General features: G+C 38.9%; 1 protein-coding gene across 1 annotated transcript in view; it reads right to left on the bottom strand.

The window, feature by feature from the left end:
* Positions 1 to 666: 666 nt before the first annotated feature.
* Positions 667 to 21,060, bottom strand: part of LOC102869676 (B-cell receptor-associated protein 29-like) — a 55,141-nt gene continuing 34,747 nt past the window's right edge. The window contains exons 6-7 of the mRNA XM_006882689.1: positions 7,025 to 7,125; positions 667 to 702 (exon numbers count right to left, since the gene is read on the bottom strand). Of these exons, the coding sequence (XP_006882751.1) occupies positions 667 to 702; positions 7,025 to 7,125 (137 nt within the window). The remainder of the gene's footprint in view (positions 703 to 7,024; positions 7,126 to 21,060) is intronic.

Here is a 21,060-nt window from a genome sequence, read left to right as displayed (position 1 = left end):
CAGTATCAAATAACCCAGTTATCAATTAGCTGGTTTTGTGCCAATGAAACACAAGTACACAATAACAAAAAAAGTTATTAAATAGCTGACTTTTAAGAGAAAACCATAGTACCATCAAATTTTTAAAAAGCCAAACTAAGGTCAAGAGTTACTGTCTTTTCTTTCTGACTCAATTCTATAAATACAGTAGCTAATTCTGAAAATTTACCCTTATTTAATCTGTGAACAAGTTTAGTAGTAGCGAATGTTACTGTTAAACAATAACATCAGCATCTGACTAAACAGAGTAAAATTAATACTGAAAGTGCACCAAAGCCTATCAGTGGTTTCATGCAACTTAAACATCTAATTTTTGAAGTAACTGGCTAATGAATTTTTCCTTTTATTTGTAAACAGCCCCTCTATTTCAATTTTGCTATCAATATGTAAGTATAATATTTAACATGCTTATATTTTTCTTAAGAGCTGGAATATAGACCTTGTATTACTGGAAACATCATCAAGTACTGCAACAATGCAATTACCATACAGCTTATGTGTAGCACTAAAAAATGGGCTGGTCAGATACAGAACATTTTTCTAAAGTGAATTATAAATTTCCTAGACATTAACATGATAACAGGTTAATCATCTTGACATGGTCTATCACAGTCTTCTTTCACAAAGTCACAGATCTTTCTTACTGTCTCTTGCTACACGATCCTGTAAAGAAAAAAAAAGTTTTAGGTAACTACTTCAGTCAAAAAGAGATTAACAAACTTTCACTTTTTTATAAAAATGACCAGTGGCATCAGCCTCTGACTCTAACAAGGGATGGAGGAGAATTATGATCAACATCAGTACAAAACTGATGATTCTTACGAGGTGGAGGTCAGAGAGATCACCACCCTCTAGTATTTTTACCCATTCTGGCACCGGCTGTCCCTCTACAGCACTTTCTCTCCTTCTCTGCTGGGTTCTCTAATCCACTGCAGTGGCCACACAGAGCACCCTGTTACGGGGCTACTGATTAGGGAAGTTGCTGTTGTGAGCATTGCGTAATCAGTTCAGACTCAGTGTGACTCTACACACATATAATAAAACAGTGTCAGGCCCTGCATCATCTTCACTATGTCGATTCCCCTTACTGAGAACTTTGCTTTTTTTTTTCACCAATGCTTCACTTTACCGATCATGATGTATTCCAGGGACTGGTCCCTCTTGATAACATGTCCAAAGCACGTCAAAGTGTTGCCATCCTCACATTCAAGGAGCATTATGGCTGTATTTTTTTCCAAGGTAGACTTGTTTGTTCTTCTGGCTGTCCATAATATATTTAATATTCTTTGTCAACATCATAATTAAAAAGCATCAATTAATTCTTCTTTAATCTTCCTTATTCAGCAGGTGTCACACTGTCAAATGCATATGGTATGACTGAAAGTAACATGTCTTAGGTCAGGCACAGCTCCTTGGCAGCAGGTTTGCCCAATGCAACCTTGACCACTGCTTCCACAGGTGTTAACTGTGTATACAAGTAAAATGAAATCCTTGACAACCTCAGTATGTTCTTCATGTACCATGATGTAGTTTACTGGTTCAATACTGAGGATTGCTGTTGTGTATCAGGAAGTAATAGCTTATGTTTTTATAAAAACTTAGCTTTTTATAATTCGTTCTGCTAAGTTTAGAAGCAGACCAGTTATAAGAGGTGTCTAGTCAATATTGTCACAAATGCTTGACTTGCCATTAACTCTATGATTTCCAGCATCGACAGCTCCTCCTTTGTTCAGTTTCCTGGCTCCTCTGTGTCCCTGGGGTTGGGTGGTTTGCTAGAACACCTACCAGAGACTCAGACTCACAGGAGTAATGACTCACATGATTAGGTATACAGGCTGGTTTGGCAGAAATTGTTCAGTGATGTCCAGGATCATCAGACTGTCAGTTGTGGTGCAGCTGAAATGTTGGCTGCAAGTGATGCAGGCTGGATACTGTGTCCCAGGTGAGTGAGTGTTCCACAAGACAGAGTGCCTACTGCTGAGATCCTATGAGCTTACATAAGCCTCTAGTAGGGTAGAGCTTATATGCCATCTGAATCCTCTCTCCTTAATACAGTAATTATTTCAGCCCAAAAGACACAGCTAATGACTGGGTAAGACAGACATCTGAATGAAAAACCTTAAGCAGAATTTATAACCAGAAAAAAAACTCAGGTACAAGTCTTCCATCAAGACAGCTTCTTGTCAGCCATATATACAGGCTAGACCTCTCTCTGTTGGCCTGCGTTTCCTCAAGCCTGGCCATTGCTCTGTTTAGGCAAGTGTTAAAAAGTTATTTAGCTCCACCAGTAAGGGCCACAAAAAACACCACTTCTGTTTCTGTGGTTTGGTAAAGTTGGCATCACCATGTGCCTTAAGGTATCTCAAAAGATCCTCACCTCTCTCACTCCTTGGGCCAGGATGCCCACAGAAGCTGCTCTGCCCACTCTATGCTGTCTTGTGCTAGTCTTCTGGTTCTGCTGCTCCAGTTTCTGCCACTGCTTCTCTCTCTAGTGTGACTTTTAACCCTATTTTTCGAGTCTAAGATGGTCTTAGTCAGGGACAGTGGATATAGAGAGGTCCTCTTCTGCTTTTGACAGAAATGACCACTCCCTTAATTAGGTTTCCATATACTTTATTTGCCTGTTCTCACTCTCAACAAGGGTTTCATAAAGATTATTAATAAGCTCTCCAATCACCTTGGTAGACCACAAGCACATTATTTGCACAGAGCTACCCAATTACTCCCAAGGAACAATTCCTCCTACAAACATGTCCAAAGTTTGTGAGACAAAGCTTCACCATCCTTGCCTTTACGGAGTGTTCTGGCCATACTCTGTCCAAGTCACACATGTGTATTCTTTTGGCAGTCTATGGGATATTTAGCACTCTATTCCCAAACCACAGCTCAAAGGCATCAATTCTTCTGTCAGCTTCATTCACAGATACATACCAAGTGATCAGAAAAAAACATGGCCTGAATTAGTCTTCAAACTGACATCACTGCTTCTCAGTACTTTGGAGAGGTCCCTGATTGTAGTACTTTCTAATGTAATACATCTCCTGATCTCCTGACTGAAAAGACCAAGGGTGTTGATTTTGGATCCAAGTAAGATGAAATAAATGACAACTTCTATGGCATGGATCAGGTGTACCTTAGTCTTTAAAGTGACATCATTACTCTCCAACACTTTGTAAAGGTCCTTGTCAGCAGGTTTCCCCAGTGTAGCATGTCTTTTGATTTCCTGACTACTACTACAATGAAACTGTTGACAACTTTTTGCCCGCCATCTATCACGATGTTGCTATTGGTCCACTGGTGAGGATTCTCTGGAAAGTGACATCATGCTTGGAAAGGTGGAGGGATGGCAAAAGTGAGGCAAACAGCCAGTGAGATGTACTGACACAGTGATTGCTGCAATGGGCTCAAGTGTGTCAGATGATGAGGATGGCACAGGTTCAGATCACAGGGTTGCTATGAATTATACTTAACTTGATGGCACCTAACAACAACCAAATCATCCCATGTGAGTCGTAAGTATATAAATGGCTCAAAACTCAGTGCCAATGAGTTGAGTCAATTCACAGCAAGCCTCCATGGGTCTGAGGCTGTACATCTCAGTGGAAATGGTTGCCATCTTTTTCTTGTTCTTTTGTGGATTCAAACTGCTAGTGAGGAATGGTCTTTTGGGTGAGCAGCACAATACGTACAGTACAAGGACTCCCGTAAGTAATTTGTCCAGCACATCAAACTTTTAGAAAACATTCTCCCTCTGTGTAGTCAATAACTATGAGATTAAGTGTGAAAATGTGGACTGACAAACTAGAAGATTTGGGAAAAATTTTTTTTCTTGGTAAAAATGCCTGAGAGGGAAAATACAACATTCTGCATTTAGGTTTTTTTTTTTTTTTTGGTTTTTGTTCTGGAATAGCTAAGACTTTTTTTATAATTTATTTATTCATTCATTCATTCATTCATTCATTCTTTTTATGTGTGTACCGTCAAATTGGATCTGACTGGTACAGGAGGCGATTGTTCCTCCTTCTTCAGCAGAGCATCTGGTGGATTTGAACGGCGCACCTCTGGGATTGCAGTGCAGTTTCCTGCCACTAGGCCACCAGAGCTCAACATTCTGCATTTAGTTGACTTCTACAGGTCACACTAAGAAAACAAATTCCTAAAGTTTTCCTACTAAAAGCCAATTAAGATTTTTGGCAAGGGAAGAGTGAATGGAAGGAAGATAACAAACCAAACAGATTTAGTATCTTCCCCCATCCTTTAGATATTTGCCAATAACTCTACCTTATTAAATGACTTTTGCTCTTAATATTATAAAATATTATATACCATCCAAAGTTAGAGGAAAATGGAACAGAAAATAATGTTAAGAAATCATCTGGCCCCAAAAAGATACTTTACAACATGAAGATGGCTATTATAAAAACAAAACAAAAGGAAAAAACAAGTGCTGGTAAGTGTGTAAAGAAAGTGGAACCCTTGTCCATCACTGATGGGACTGTAAAATTGGGTAGTCACTATGAAAAACTTTTGGAATTTCTTTAAAAAAGTCAATAATGAATTACCATGTAAGTCAGAACAGCACAGAGGGACTGGGATGGCCGAGTCAGAGGCTGTGTCTGTCTGGCAGTTTGAATCCACCAACAGCTCTGATGGAGAAAGACAGGCAATCTCCTCCCATGTGAATTAGAACCTCTGAAAATAGGCTAGAGAGAGGCAGCTAGGAGTTGGCTCTGACTCCTGGCAATGAGGTGAGTCTTACACCGTCAATAATTTAAACTTGGAACTAAACTGGACTCTTGAAATGGCATTCCTGATAGTAAAAATGTAGAAACAAGTGTCCATCAAGAGATAATGGATGATCAAAACATGATACATACATACATACAACTGAGTGATAAAAAATAATATTGTAATACCTGATACAATATGGATGAACTCTGAAAACATGCTAAATGATATGCATCAACTGTAAAAGGACAAAGAATGTATGATTTAAATTATAAAATGTATCCAGCCTAGACAAGAGATAAGTACAAAAAGACTGAAAGTAGATTAGTGGCTATCATGGCAAGAAAAAAGGAAACGGGGAAATTAATGGTTAATGGATTCAGAGTTTCTGTTTGCAGTAATGAAAAAGTCTTACAAACAAATGCTGATGATTATATGACATTGTGTGATTAAAACCGCTGGACTGTATATTTGAAAATGGTTAAAATGCTGGATTTTATTTTTTGTACCTTTTACCACAAGGAGCCCTGGTGGTACAGTACACAAAGTTGCCAATCCAAAGGTCAGCAGTTTGAATCTACCAACTGCTCCTCAGAAGAAAAGACAGGCATTGTCTTCCCATACAGATTTACATCCTCAGAAGCCAATAGAGGGTTTTCTTTATGTGGAACAACTCCACAGCGGTAGGTTTATCTATTTTATCACTGAATTTAAAAGGTAAGTGTCTATAGCAAGACAAACATTTCCTAAAATTGGGTTATGGAGTGTTATTGCTTATATCCAGGAAGTTCATCAGGCTCTTGTTCAGGCTAGGTATTGATGCTTCAGAACTTGCATAACAAACCAAACAGGAAGATGGCACTAAGTGATGAAGTATCGTTTTCACAGGTTACACATACATATCTTACTACCTGAGATAAAAAATCAAAGCTGTAAAAAGAAAAAAAAATCAAAGCTGTAATGGAGCTGTTACTATGCACAAGTCCTCTAAGTGGAGGGTTATTTTCCAAAGTGAAACTTAAAAATTGGCAAGTGATGATGGGTACTGCTCCCTCTCGCCAGGAGACAGTCAGGACAAATAAAGAAAGGCAAAGACTACATATTTTGAAGGGTCTGCTTCCTACTATTTATTCAGTGTCTACCACAGACAGGAAATCAGCTAGGGAAAGCCAAGTGAATTTAAAAAAATGTGAAGATTTGTTTACAGTAAAAGAATCTCTCATCTTTTGCTTTTGTTTCCTTAATATTTCATAGTCTTTTATTTTTAAAGTATATAAACTATTAAAAAAATGAGACAGCTAATGAACATTTCTTAAAGAACATTAATCTCATTAGTAATAAATCAATTACCATGATTAAGGAAGCATCAGTCAAGAAATCAAAAGACATTCTGAATTGGGAAATATCTGCTGTCAAAAACCCCTCCAAAGTGCTAAAAAGCAAAGATTTCAGTTTAAATACCAAGGTGCACTTGATCTTCCAATTGTTTCCTACGCATTCTGCAAGTTGGACAATGGATAAGGAAGACAACAGAAGAATTGATACCTTTGAATTGTGGTGTTTGAACTGCGATGAAGAGTACTGAGTATTTCATGGACTGCCCAAGTAACAAACAAATTCGTGTTGGAGGAAGTGCAACCAGAGTGTTCCTAAGTGTGTCGGGGAATCTTTGTCTCACATACTTTGGGCATATTATTAGGAAGAGACAATCCTTGGAAAAAGATACCATGCTAGGAAAGACAGAGAGTCATTAAAAGAAAAGACAACTTTTAAGGACATGGATTAACACAGTGACAAAGGGTTTGAATGTGGCAGAGTTCATGAGCATGGGGCAGGAAAGGGCAAAGTTCAGAACAGTTGTTCATAGGGACACTATGGGTCCAGATGGAAGTCAAACTCAAAAATATACAATACACAGAGTTTTATCCTAGACAGTCTACATCAATGGTTTGTTTTTCAAATAAAGGACATAAGGTGAACATCAAATAGGAGTATTTCTAAGACAATGGTTCTCATTTAATAATGTCCAAATACCAGTCTTAGATAAATTTTCATACTGGACAAAGGAGAAGGGGTAGGTAAGTGGATGGAGGGTAAAAAAAGTGATCAAACAAGACAATGAATTGCATCTTACAGTTGTCTAAGGAGCTCCTGGGCATAGCATATCGCATGTTGAGAAGCTAATAGAAAGGCTGGCATTTCCAAATAGGTGACCTTTCAAGAAATGTAAGTCCCTAAGTGAAAGTTGGTTACCCACCTGAAGTTCTGAGTGTTCTTTTAGGAGTCGGTCGTATTCTTTTGAAAGTGTCTCTGATTGCATCTTCATTGTCATCACGTCATTTTGTGCTTTAGAAAGGGCTAGAAGACATCAACCAGAATTATACTTTCAATTTTTATTAAAAAGAAATTTAACCTTACAACAAAGCTATACAAATATAAAAGAAAACTCCTTTACTCCAACTCACCACTGAATTCCATAATGTATTACATTTGTACTAGTTCTTTTCTCATTTACCACATGCTCATCTTCATAAGCCTTTTGAGAATAAATACATGCATCACCCTCCCTTTCCTCCTCAATATGTATTTTCTAAGAAGATGTTCTCTAATATAATTGTTGTTGTTATGCACCATTGAGTTGGAACCAGCTCAGCTAATAAGTATGGTTAAGAGACTATCCATCCTTCTCCGTGGAGCAGCTGGTGGATTTGAACTGTGTGACTCTAGGTTGGCAGTACAACTCCTTACCACTAAACCACCTAAAACTGTAGTTACCAAATCCTGGAAATTTAATGCCTATGCTTTATCTATACTTCAGTTCTGGCAATGTTCTTAATTATGTCCTTTTATTGTTGTTGTTCCCCCCCCTTCCAGTCCAAGATCCATTCCCAGATTACATATTACATTTAACTGTCATGTCTGCTTGGCTTTTCTCTGTTATTTCCTCAATTCAGGTTATGTATACTGCTTATGCAAATATGACAATAAGTGATGTTGAATCCTTCTCAGAGCATCACATCCCGACACTTATGTATCCGCTCACTGATTTTTTCCATTTTACAGTTAAAATTTTACCCTTTGATGCTTAGCAGCAATATGCAAAGAAGCAAAGCACTTAAGGCTATGAAAACATCCTGCTCCTCACAGAAATGTAGTCATCTAAATTTAGTATTCACTGATAAATAAATCAACCTTTATTATGACAACTGCAAATGGTGGTTTTCTAATTTCACCACTCTCTACATATTTATTAATCAGCATTCTTTTCTTCTCTGACAGTTTATAAACCCATCATTCTATTACTAGCATGGACATACAGGTTCTTAGTTTTTTAAATTATTTTTAAATTCATTATGGTAGTTATTTTCAAGTTCAAACTGCCCTAAAGAGAAAATATTTTGATTTGGTCTTTTTTACTATACCCGCATCACTTTTGTTTGGTTTAGTGTACTGTCGACAGATCTAACTGGCATAGAAGGAGATTGCCCCTCCTTCTTCAGCAGAGCCTCTGATGGATTTAAACTGCACCTTTGGGATTGCAGTGCAGCTTCTTACCACTAGGCCACTAGAGCCCCCCGACTGCAATCACTTTTTTGAGGATTTCCTTACTTTGTGGCACAAGATGTTCAGGCTCTTTGTGACTGAGATATTTCACTCAGCATAATGTCCTCCAGGGTCACCCACTTTGAATAATATTGCATGAGTTGTTTCCTGTCTCTCCTCTGAGCTCAGGTTTATTAAGAATTTATTACATTGGCTTCTGAAAACAATGATAGGAATGATTCTTGTCAAGGGAGGAGTCTCTGTACTTCCTTAATATAAAGTTGAAAAACATGGAGGTATGTAAGTGGTGCTTACCGACTTTACCTTGCTGGAGTAACACATAAGAATTACTAAATAAGGGATCTCTGGTGGCCTAGTGGCAAGAAGCTGCACTGCAATCCCAGAGCTGTGTGGTTCAAATCCACAAGATGCTCTGCTGGAGAAGAAGGGGCAATCCCATGTACCAGTCAGATCTGATTTGATGGTACACAGACACAAAATAATAAAATAATTTAAAAAAAAAACTACCAAAAAGCCGCTAAATAGCAGCCTTTGACGACTAAGGAACTAAAGAGCCCAAGATGTAACAGGCTAATTTAAAGGTTAGTTGTTTTAGTCCACTAGCCAATCTTCAGGAGAAAGCAGCATAGTCTCCTCCCTTAAAGAATTCCAGCCCCAGAAAGCCAACAGAAGAAGCAGGCAGGGTTTCACCCCATTGTATACAGGTGGGGCCATTATGACTTGACACTGACGCAAGGGCACCCAACAACAACAGTCTACAGATGGTTTTTAAGAACTCTAGCTTGTTTTGAACAAGGGCTAGTTTTAAGATTAAAAAAAAAAGACTTTTTTGTACATTCTGACATTTGTAAGTTACTGGGGAAATTTACTGAATCTTGATACCAACTCCTTAGTTCTTTATGAAAGCATATTCTTTTCCTGACTATTTTGAGAATGAATGTGCTTAGGAGGCCCCTGAATTATCTGCAGCATAAAAAAAAATATGGTCTGTCTAAAAGTTTCTTCTAGTCACTATCGGCAGGACGCTATAAAAGAACAACTGCAGGCAAATCCTACTAACCTCTCATCCAGTTAAGGTATGAACTACTTCTTATTTTGTCTTGTATTTCTGCAGATATTATAAACTACAATGATTACAATCCTACTGAATTCACTCCAATTAAAGAAAAGCTGTTACTGTCTAAGATCCTCTGAGGCGGTTAGCCCATCATTTTTCTCCATTTTGGTTTATAATGAAGGGCTATATGGAACATAATGCACATACATTAAATACAATGTGTATGAATGAGAAAAATATTGATATAAAATTACAATATTGTGTTTCGGATGTGTTCTACCTCCTGAAACAGCCTTTGGGACTAAAGGATTATGCAAACTTGTTATGTGACAAGCCAACTTGCTGGTTTTCTTTTTAACCATTTTGTTTTGGAAACATCATCTATAGGAAACATGGACAAAGAGGACTGAGTATACATCTTAAGTTACTATTTTTTCATCTACAAAAACACATTGATATTCCTAGAAACTTTATGGAAATGCTGAAGAATCACATTAGACTATGTCTCACATAATCTGGAAATGTTATCAGGAAAAGCAGTCCTTGGAAAAGGACATCACACTTGGAAAAGTGATGAGCCAGCAAAGGAAAGGCCCTGAGCTGGGAAGAGGACAACCTTCAATGAGACGGACTGACACAGCGACAACAAGGTGTATAAGCACAGTGGGGACTGGGAGGAGGGCAAGGGCTTTGGATGTGCTGTACACAGGGTTGCTATGAGTTGGAATTGACTTGATAGCACCTAACAACAATTGGCTAGATTCTACTACAGACTGGCTTACATCCTATTCACTCAGAACATTTTGTGGGTGTGTGTGCCATCAAATCAGGTCTTACTGGTACAGGAGGAGATTGTCCCTCCTTTTCCAGCAGAGCACCTGGTGGATTTGAACTGCACACCTCTGGGATCGCAGTGCAGCTTCTTGTCACCAGGCAACCAGAGCTCCCTTCACTCGGAACTTTTTAAGGCATCTGTACTTATTAATATAGACAGCAACTCCAATTAATGCCAAGGTAACACATAAGCATACAAGCCTAAAGATTTCTGTGTAAAATGACACAGGCCAAGTTTGCATTTATGGAGCTATATGCACAGTGGGGAGAGCTGATGAGACTAACGTGTTGCACCACTGTACTTTCCGACAGAGATAACAGATATCACCAGCTAAGCTCTGCATGGAAATGGAAGATAAATTTTTTAGAAGCATTGGAATATCAGCTGACGTGAGGGTGCCATGTAATTGCTGTACAGAGCCAAAGAAATAAATTTTTTCATTTGAGAAATTTCCATATATCCGATCCATCTCCTACTTTATTATTTGTACTTTTCCTGGGCAACTCATGAACCTGATACACTGGGACTATTTAGCACTTATTTGACACAAGTAGCATGCCCTTGATAGGTAATCAATTACTGGACTTTTAATTCACAAGATAATTGGAATGTACACACAAATACCTGTTCAACAAATACAAAACTGTGGCTTTAATAATATTATACCTATTTTTTAACATATGTATACTGCAAAGACTATGTAGCTAACATCTGTTTTTTAATGCATTATTTTAATTATTACTCTTTTTCTAGAATTTAGTTCATTCAAAATCCTGTATAATGAATAGTTTGAACCGGCAGTATCTTAAACGATTTGATACTGAATGAATAGTGTTTGAAATAATGGACATTTTTTTTAAAGAAACTGAAAAACTGCAACATTAAAGAAACCCAGAGAACTCAACAACATATTCAATATCAGATTCAACAATCTGTGCCAGAATTAATCAGCCTCCCCCAACTCCAAGCTGGTTCTCTTCTTGAATGTTCTAGCTTGGTAAATTGCCCCTTCATTTATGTGCAGTAAATAAGATAGGTGCCTGATAGTAATTCTTGGTCTATCGATTTATTTATTTCAATATTTTATTATTATCTGTTGTTCTAAAATTGAGTGAAAGTTTTAAATCATATTGATTTTTCATTCAAACCTTCATAAACATTTGTTTTAGAACATTAATCGTAATTGATTAATGTAATTAATGACAATGTCTGATCAACTCCTTATTGTATACTACTGCCTTTCACTTCACCTATTTTATTAACATTTACTCCCTTCTCCCTCCCTTCCCATCCAAGAATGAGTCTATCTGCATGTAAATCTTTCTTTAGGTTTTTATAAAGGTGCTCTTAGATCATTAATTGTCCTTCTGTGATTACATAACTCAGCCCAATGGTTAATGACTCCTCTTTTTAACCCACATATTCTCTGCTGATGAAGTCTTTTAATTCTATTTCCTACCTCTCCAATACATCACATCTCTACTCAATCTTTATTATCGTTGTCCTTATGTCTAGCTTTGATTTTGAAATACACTCTTGACCTCCTTTCTCTGCTTTGACATAGACTCCTTCCTTCCTTTCTCTGCTACTCTAATTTTCTGCAGTTCTGTCAGCATGACGGCTCCTTTGCCTAAAGACTCTAGCAATACCTTCAAAAGGTAAACATAAATATAGCACCTGAGGCCCTTCACAATGAGTTCAAGGCCTCTCGCCACTGCTTTCATCATCTTTTATGCTCCAGAAGTCACAATGAACTCATTACGGCGTCTCAAAGGTGCCACACTCCTTCAATTGCATGCTGATCATTTTGTATAACACAGGTAGCACGCAATTTACAAGGTACTAGAGTTACTATGAATCTTACTAAGCATCATCTGTGTGTGTGTTTTGTTGTGTGGTTTAAAAAATATTTTCTAGTTAGTCATATGCACTACACATAACTTTTAAAATTTGTAGTTTGGGTGAAAGTTTGCAGAGACACTTAGTTTTTAATTTAACAATTTATACATATTTTGTTATGTGACAATGGCTTCAGTTCCTCAATGTGATGGCATTCTTTCCTTTTCCTCTTTGGGCTCCCATATTCCCTGACCTCTTTTTTCTTTCCCCTCCATGCCTTCTGAAGATTGCTTTTGTGCAAAAGCCCCCCTTTTGCTTTGGAATGGTTGATTTTTCTGAGAAATACATTTCTCCTTGAGTTAAAATTTACTTCCCAGGCGTATTGTTTGTCTAAGAGTTGATCTCTGGGGATAAATGTGTACTACATATGGATGTGAAAGAGCAATTAATTTGCTTGGGTTATCTTTATCAGTGCTATATGCAATGTTTCAACCATCAAAACAAAGGCTGGATTTATTAAGGATTGAGGATAAAAGCATTCCATCATGTCAGAACAAAGTCATATCCAAGGTTTCGGGACATAACTCTGATAAAATAAGGGTTACCAATACTCGTATGCCAAAATTTCCCTACTTCATTCTCTCTTCCATTTCATCTGGCTAATTAATGCTGATTTTTCAAAACACTGAGGAGTCTTCTTTGGTAACTTTAAAAGTCTTTTAACTTCTACTTCATCTTGAGTTTACGGAACCTGAGCATGCTAAGTACAACAAATTACATACCAAGGGACAAATATGGTATGGTTCCACTCATAGAAAATACCTAAACAGGCAACAGAGACTAAATAAGTATACAGACTAAAGTTTATTATTAGGCTTACTAAGGGCAGGGAGCTCTGGTGGTTTAGCGGTAAGAACCTGTAAAAGCACTTGGTTCCAATCTACCAGCCGCTCCACAGGAGAAGAATGGGCAATCTCCTCCTGTGTGGTTAACTGCCTCTGAAAACCCATTGGAGGGTCAGCTATGGGTAAGTTCTGACTTGACGGTACTCAACAATAAGAGCAAGGACAGGTGTTGTTGTTGTTATGTGCCATCGAACCACCTGCAACTCATAGCGAACCCATGTACAACAGCCCTAAACTTTGCCCTATCCTGTGCCAACCTCACCATCTCCAACATACCTGTCCCCTTTATTACCTCAGTCACTGAATCAATCCCTCTCATTGACGGTCTTCCTCTCCTGCCTTGTCCCTCCACCCTCCCAAGCATGACGTCCCTCTCCATAGACCAGTCCCTCCTTGCAACATGTCCAAAGTATGTAAAAAAGACAAAGTATGTCAAAAAGTATGTCCAAAGATGAAGTTTAAGAATCCTTGCCTCCAAGGAGCAGCCCAGCTTCACCCTCTCCAGGATAAACCTGTTCGTTTTCCTAGCAGTCCATGTTATAGTCAATACTCTTCTCCAACACCACAGCTCAAATGCATCAATTCTCCTTCTATCATCCCTAGTCATCGTCCAGCTCTCCAAAGCATAGCAAGTGACGGCAAAGACCACGGCATGTATCAGGTGCACCTTAGTCTCCAGACTGACATCCTTGCACTTCAGCACTTTAGAGAGGTCTCTAACTGCAGACTTTCCCATCACAATACATCTTTTAATTTCCTGGCTATTGGTGACAAGAGTGTTGACTGTGGATCCAAGCAAACCAAAACTGTGAACAATCTCAATCTCTTCACCATCCATCATTATGCTGTCCATCGGCCCAGTGGTGAGAATCTTTGTTTTCCTGATATTGAGTCTTAATCTATATTGGAGGCTGCAGTCCTTGACCTTCTGCAGCAAGTGTTTCAGGTCCTCCTCAGTTTCAGCAAGCATCATTGTGTCATCTGCATAATGCAGATTATTGATGATTATTCCACCAATCCTAATGCCACATTTCTGCTCATAGAGCCCAGCCTCCCGGATAACCTGTTCTGCATAAAGACTGAAAAGGTATGGAGACAGGATACAGCCCTGGCGTACACCCTTCCCAATTCTGAACCATGCAGTGTTTCCTTGCTCTGTTCTGACAACTGCCTCCTGGTCCAAGTATAGTTTTGCACAATCAAGTGTTCTGGGATTCCCTTTATTCTGAGAGTCAGCCACAGTTTGTTATGATCCACACAGTCAAATGCCTTTGCATAATCAATGAAACACAGATAGACATTCCTTTGGTATTCCCTGCTTTAAGCTAAGATCCATCTAATATCAACTACAATATCCCTAGTACCATGATCCCTTCTAAACCCAGCCTGGACTTCTGGTAGTTCTCTGTTGATGTGCTGTTCTAGTCGTTTCTGGATAATCTTCAGCAAAATCTTGCTTTCATGTGATATTAATGACATTGTTCCAACTATGAATGAGGGAAAGTTGGATATTGTAAGGAAGAAATGGAACGCATAAATATCGACATACTAGGTATTGGCACGATGAGATGGACTGGTATGGGACATTTTGAATCTGATGATCATATGGTCTATTATGCTGGAAAGGAAAAGTTGAGAAAAAATGGGGTTGCTTTCATAGTTAAAAAGTCATTTCTAGATGTGTCTTGAAATATAATATTGTGAGTGACATGATAATATCCATATATAGACAAGAAGTCCAGTGACTACCACTATCATTCAAATATATACACCAACAACCAGAGCCAAAGGAAAGGAAATAGATTATTTCTACCAACTTTTGCAGTCAGAGATCAATCAAACATGCAATCAAGATGCATTAACAGTGATGGGTGAATGGAATGCAAAAGTTGGGAACAGAGAAGGATCAGTAGTTGGAAAGTATGGACTTGGTGACAGAAATGAAGCTGGAGATAGGATAATAGAATTTTGCACAATCAACAATTTATTCATTGCAAATACATTTTACAAGAAATATAAACGCAGGCTATACACATGGATTTCACCTGATGGTATGCATAGGAATCAGACAGACTACATCTGTGGAAAGAACTGGCGGAGAAGCTCAGTATCAGCTGTGAAAACTAGGCCTGGTGCTGACTGTGGAACAGATCACCAACTACTCATATGCAAGTTTAAGCTAAAGCTAAGGAAAGTGAAATCAAGCCTACAGGAACCAAAATATGACCTTGAGTCTATACCACCTGAATTTCAGAACCATCTCAGGAACAGGTTTGAGGCCTTGAACACTAATGAGCGAAGACCAGATGAGTTATGGGAAGATATCAAGAATATCATCCAGGAAGAGTGCAAAAGGTCACTTCAAAGATGGAGGAGGAAGAAAAGACCATAATGGATGTTAGAGAAACTCTGAATATTGCACTGGAGCGCAGAGAAGCCAAAGCAGAAGGAAGAAATCAAGACATTAAGGAGCTGAACAGAAGATTTCAAAAGTTTTGCACGACAAGACAAAGTATTATAACAAAATGTGCAAAGAGCTTGAGGCAGAGAATCAAAGCGGTTGAACTTGCTCAGCATTTCTTAAGCTCAAGGAACTGAAGAGGAAATTCAAGCCTTGAGTTGCAATACTTAGTGATGCTTTGGGCAGAATACTGAGTGATCCTGCAAGTATTAAAAGAAGATGAAAAGAGTATACAGAGTCATTAAAGAGTCAAGAGCAGGTAGGAAGAAGGAAAGTATAGTTACTGCTTACATGGCCCTGAATCTCAATGTCAAGGATAAAAAACCAATTGGAAATAGCCAATGTCGATGGCTAAGGTGAAGAAGAGGAAGACCCTCAATAAAGTGCACTGACCGAGCAACTGAAAGGTTGGGCTCCGGCACAGCGGAGACTGCAGGGACAGCACAGGGTAGGGTAAGGTTAGATCTGTTGTTCATAGGGCTGACTGGGTACCAGCCTGACGGTTGTACAACATAGTGAACATAATATGTCATTGAAATGCACATGTAGAAAGGTTCAAGTAGCAAATGCTTTGTTACATATATTCTTATCACAATAAAAAACTCTGTTTTAACAATGTTGTCTAAAGTATCTAATGAACAAACGAAAAGTATAAGCTTTAAGCATCTGAAAAATTCACATGTGTAGAAACAGTTCCTTTTCTGACAATATGACAAATGCAGGTTAAGAATATGAGCTGTTACTTTAGTCACTTGATAAGAATCTTGGTTGCAACTAAAAACAACTGTATCTTTGATCAAAACCCAAAATATTCAGGGCAGCTGGTGAGTTACAAAGCAAACAGACCATGTTGAAATTTCTTGGTGACAATGGACTCATATTACAAATACATGAGACTTTTCTCCATGTTTCAAACACCACAAAATAAAAAACCAAAGAACAAACAGTATCATAGAATCTAGTTTTAAAAAGCCAAAACCACTGATTCTAAGAAGAAAATATATAAGACCTTCATAGAATTATCAAGTAGTGCTAAAAAGCCAGGACATGCTCTACTCAGATGGAAAAAAATCAATGCACAGTAAAATAAAAAAATCCACAGTATTAGTGCTATGCCCAAGGGACACAAGAAGTCTTCCAATAGCCAAAGCTAGAAACACTATTAAAAAAAACCCAAAACAGCAAAACAGGAGACAACGCAGTGTAAAAGTATGATCTAAAGTAAATCCAGATGTGTGCATACCAATAAAATTAACGAATGAATAAATGGGGATGAAGAGGTTAAATCTTCCTAAAGAATTCCAAATAATGTCGAAAGCTATTTCACCTCCTTTCATGGTGGTGGCAGAGTTTAATGCCCTACTCCTTACATGTGACTTTGTTCTGAAGAGTACTCAAGCTCAAGAAGTCACTGTCACTGAGCTGGAACCAACTCATAGCTGAGCCTCTACTGGGTTTCTGAGAAAGTGCTATCAGGGTTCTCTTTAATGGAAAGAATGGCCAAATGTCATCTCACATAATCTGGGCAGACTGGAGGGGCCAGTTCTTGAAAATTTACATCATTCTGGGAAAGGTGGTGAGCCAGTGGAAGGGTGAGAGGAAGCCCTTCGATAAGATGGCTGATTCAGTGATTGCAATGAGGGGCTCGAGTATATCGAGAAGAGAAGGGTAGCACAGGATAGGACAAAATTCAGATCCATTGTTCAAAGCGTTGCTATGAGTCGAGCTGACTTGATGGCACCTAACAACAAAACAACAAATTACAGTAGAGGAGATTCCTCAACCTCCTCCCAGGGTTCTGAACTGCCAAAAAGGCACAGCATTTTGGGTTAGCAACTGCAATTCCCTATGGAGTAAAGCACTGGAGTTTATCAGTGTGAACTTACTACTTTGAAAGTGTGTTAATGGTGGTTGCATAATATGGAAAAAGAGCGAAAATGGCTGCATAACTTGAAGAGTATAATCAGGGTCATGTAAAACATGGAAAAATATTTCATGTGTTCTGTTAAGAATTTTGAAAAATCTTAAAAGTTATTTAAGTATAAATAATTCTCTTTATAATGAAGGAATGGACAGTAATACCTTAACAAAGTGATCAAAGTCAACATCATTAGTACTGAGATTAATTAGCAACATGCAGGGTATAGGGAGAACTTAACATATAACAATATTACACAACATTAGTATTTTTGGTAAAAGTGGACAATTTGATTGTAATTGTGAGGGGAGAAATATCAGATTAACCTAAATTGAGGAATATTTTACTCTTCAAATATATGAAGAAGATTAAAAAAAAGGAAGTAGGGTTAAAGGAGACTGAAGAGCTATGGGGTCACTGCTGAAATTTACTTCATGGGAGGTTTTGGGTTTTTTCCATCTTAAGTGATAATGCAAAGCTATACATAAACTAAGATTTTCTTTTGCCATATTTTTTGGAACTGGATAAAATTGGAGTAAGGTTTGTAACTTTATTGTTATCAATGTTAAATTCCTGATTTTGTTAATATTGTGTCTAAATACAGGAATATCTTTTGTTATCCCTTTACTTTTTGTTGTGAAACTATATAGGTACCAAAGTATCTGCAATTTCAATAATCTTTGCATGTCCTTGCTTTTAAGGGAGTATTCACTAAAATAGTTAAAAAATGTGCATGTGGGAGGGAGGCTCTGGTGACTAAGAGGTAAGGACTTGCACTGTCAACCAAATGGCATGAGGTTCGAATCCACCAGCAGTTTCTCGGGAGAAAGATGGGTAATCTCCTCCCTTGCAATTTATAGCCTCTGGAGAGGCGGGTAAGTTTATTCCAACTAGATAGTGCACAAGAACAATATACATGTATACATTTACTTTTATGTCTCAAACTCACTCCTTGCTTACTGACATGGTTAAAGTCAAAGATTAGGCCATTATCTGAAAATTACATGACTTCTTTACCTGTTGCCTTCTGCAGTCTTCCTGAACAAACAGCTTTGCTGACACCCAAGGAAAGCTGGCAGAAGAGGGTCTTACAGTCCACATCCTACCATGAGGCAGGATTTCTAACTTCTCACAGTACTTTTCCGCTACCCTGACCCCTAAATCCTTTGTTTCCCCCTACCATGCAGTTCCTCCTCTTTCCCAGACTATAGAGCTGGGTCCTGTGCCTCTTGAGCACTCTATTTTTTCTGGATCCTCCTTCTCTTCTTGGGTAACGTGAACCATCCTTCCCTCCTTCTCCCAGGATAGACCATTACTTTGATTCACCCCTAATGTCCAAAGTCTTGAGGACTTTCTACTAGCTAGAGTCCCTTTCAACACATAGGGATTTCTCCCAGAACCATTCCCCCATGGCTAGCTAAGGAGCCTGAGTGTGTGTGTTGTTTGCCTTCAAGTTGAGCACTACTCATAGCAACCCTATGAACAAAGGCCTGAAGCCCCTATACAACTATCGACATTTATCAAAGTTCATAGTTTCTGGAGGCAAGTTGTTTAGGAAATGGACGACACTCCTTCCAAACCTGTCATAGAATGTTATTGGCTGAGGTGCCTGCTATGCATAGGAACTTATGTACAGTAGCTCTGGACCCTTCCCTGTCCTGAGCCAGTCTTCCCAATTCGGACACACCAACTCATATCGCCCCAGATACTGTATCAATCCATCTCATCTGGGGTCTCCCTCTCCTGCACTGTCCGTCCACCCTTCCGAGCATGATGTCCTTCTCCAAGGACCGATCTCTTCTGGCCACGTGTCCAAAGTAAGTGAAGCAGAGCTTCAATATCCTAGCCTCTAAGGAGAGACTTGGTTTCACCCTCTCCAAGACACACCTATTTGTTTTCTTGGCAGTCCATGGTTTGTTTAAGACTCTTCTGCAGCACCACAACTTGAAGGCATCTATTCTTCTTCTGTCATCCTTAGTCATTGTCCAACTTTCTGAAGCATAACAAGTAACTGAAAAAATGATGGCCTGGATTACGTGCATCTTTCTATCTGGACTGACCTCATTGCTCTTCAGCACTCTAGAGAGGTCCAGGACAGAAGATTTTCCCAATGCAATTTGAGAGCCTGTAGCTCTCTTAATACACTTCCTGATCCCTGGAACTTTTGAGCTTCTTTCTGTGCTCCCAGGAGACAACTTGAACTTGGTCAGTTCCTTTGATTGCTCTAGCAGCCTGCTGAGTCTCCCTTTCAACCTCTATCATCCTTGTATGGGCCTCAGTATAGGCCTGCCAACTTCTGCACTTGGGGCTTCTCCTCACTTCTTATGGGTTCCCCCCCTTTATTATTACTATTATTAATTTTAATAAAAATTTACAGAGACTTTGGATTTCCATTCATTCATTGTTGAATTTTCTCCCCTTCCAACTCTCCCCCACAGTATACTCCCCTCTTGGAAAAGTAAAATTCTTTCATTCCTAGCTCTAAGAGAAATGCAAATCAAAACAACTCTGAGATATCATCTCATGCCAGTCAGAATAGCAAAATTTAACAGAACAGCAAGCAACAAATGCTGGCGAGGTTGTGGAGAGACTGGAACCCTTACTCGCTGTTGGTGGGAGTGTAAAATGGTGCAACCACTGTGGAAGGCGGTATGGCGCTTTCTCAAGAAGTTGCAAACAAATACCATTTGACCCAGCAATTCCACTATTGGCAACATTCCCCAAAGAGACCATAACTGCCACCCAAACAGATAAATGCACACCCATACTTATTGCAGCTTTGTTCACTTCTGATGATTTTTTGCAAAGACTCAGTCCTACCTGCACCACAGGACAATCTAAGGGGTCTGGTGACAGTAGTATCCTCCACAGCATCCCTAGGCTGGGCTTACAGCTATGGTCATCAAACAAACTCTTGTGCACCAAGGCACACTTTACCTTCTTCCTAATTGGACACCCCACCCTGCTCTTCCACATTGAGCTTCAGCCTATGGTTGTAGCAACACAAAGCTGAGGCAGCAGTAGCCTTCCCTGCATGTTTACGGGTGTTGTATGTGTGGTCTCTACCCTGCTTGCCCTCAAGGCAGGCCAAATAACCCCCTCCAGACAGTGCTTCACTCAACATCTACTCACACCCTCTCCCTAGTTCTTTCTGCCAGGCCTTTTGAAGAAGGGATTTGACTCCTCCAACTCCTAGTCAATGGCCTGCTGGACAGGTTTTTTTTTTGTTGTTGTTATAAAGCATAATGTTGGATAATAAAGAATTGAATTGTTAAGTGAGGAATAGATGTATACTATATGTATACATGAAGAAAGTTAGAGAAAAGGCTAAGGCAAATATAAAATGTAACTATATAGGCAACTGAGTGGAAGGTGAATGTTCTGTATTACTTTTGAATTTTTTTTTTCTGTGAACCTGATCAGAATAAAAAGCTAAAAGGGACCAGCTGCTGTAAAGTAGATCAGAAAACAGCACAGTAGCTGAAGGGTAATAAAGAGTGCAGGAATTTTTTTGTTTGCTTTTTCTAGGAGCTATCAATAGGATTTTTGTAGTATTCTAGAAACAAAGTTCTTGAGAAAGATACTGTACTTGGGATCCAGAGCACAGAAGAGAGTTGAAACTTTATCAGAATACAATAACAGGCAGAGAGTTGGCGCCTACATGCAGTGAGGCTGGTAGTTTTGGAGGTGTTGTTGTTGTTGTTATGCGCCGTC

This window comes from Elephantulus edwardii, unplaced genomic scaffold (assembly GCF_000299155.1).
Source record: "Elephantulus edwardii isolate Elephantulus edwardi_28Jun2011 unplaced genomic scaffold, EleEdw1.0 scaffold00022, whole genome shotgun sequence".
Classification (NCBI taxonomy): Eukaryota; Metazoa; Chordata; class Mammalia; order Macroscelidea; family Macroscelididae; genus Elephantulus; species Elephantulus edwardii.
The sequence above is the reverse complement of the archived record's forward strand: the minus strand, read 5'-3'. Positions and strand labels throughout refer to the sequence as shown.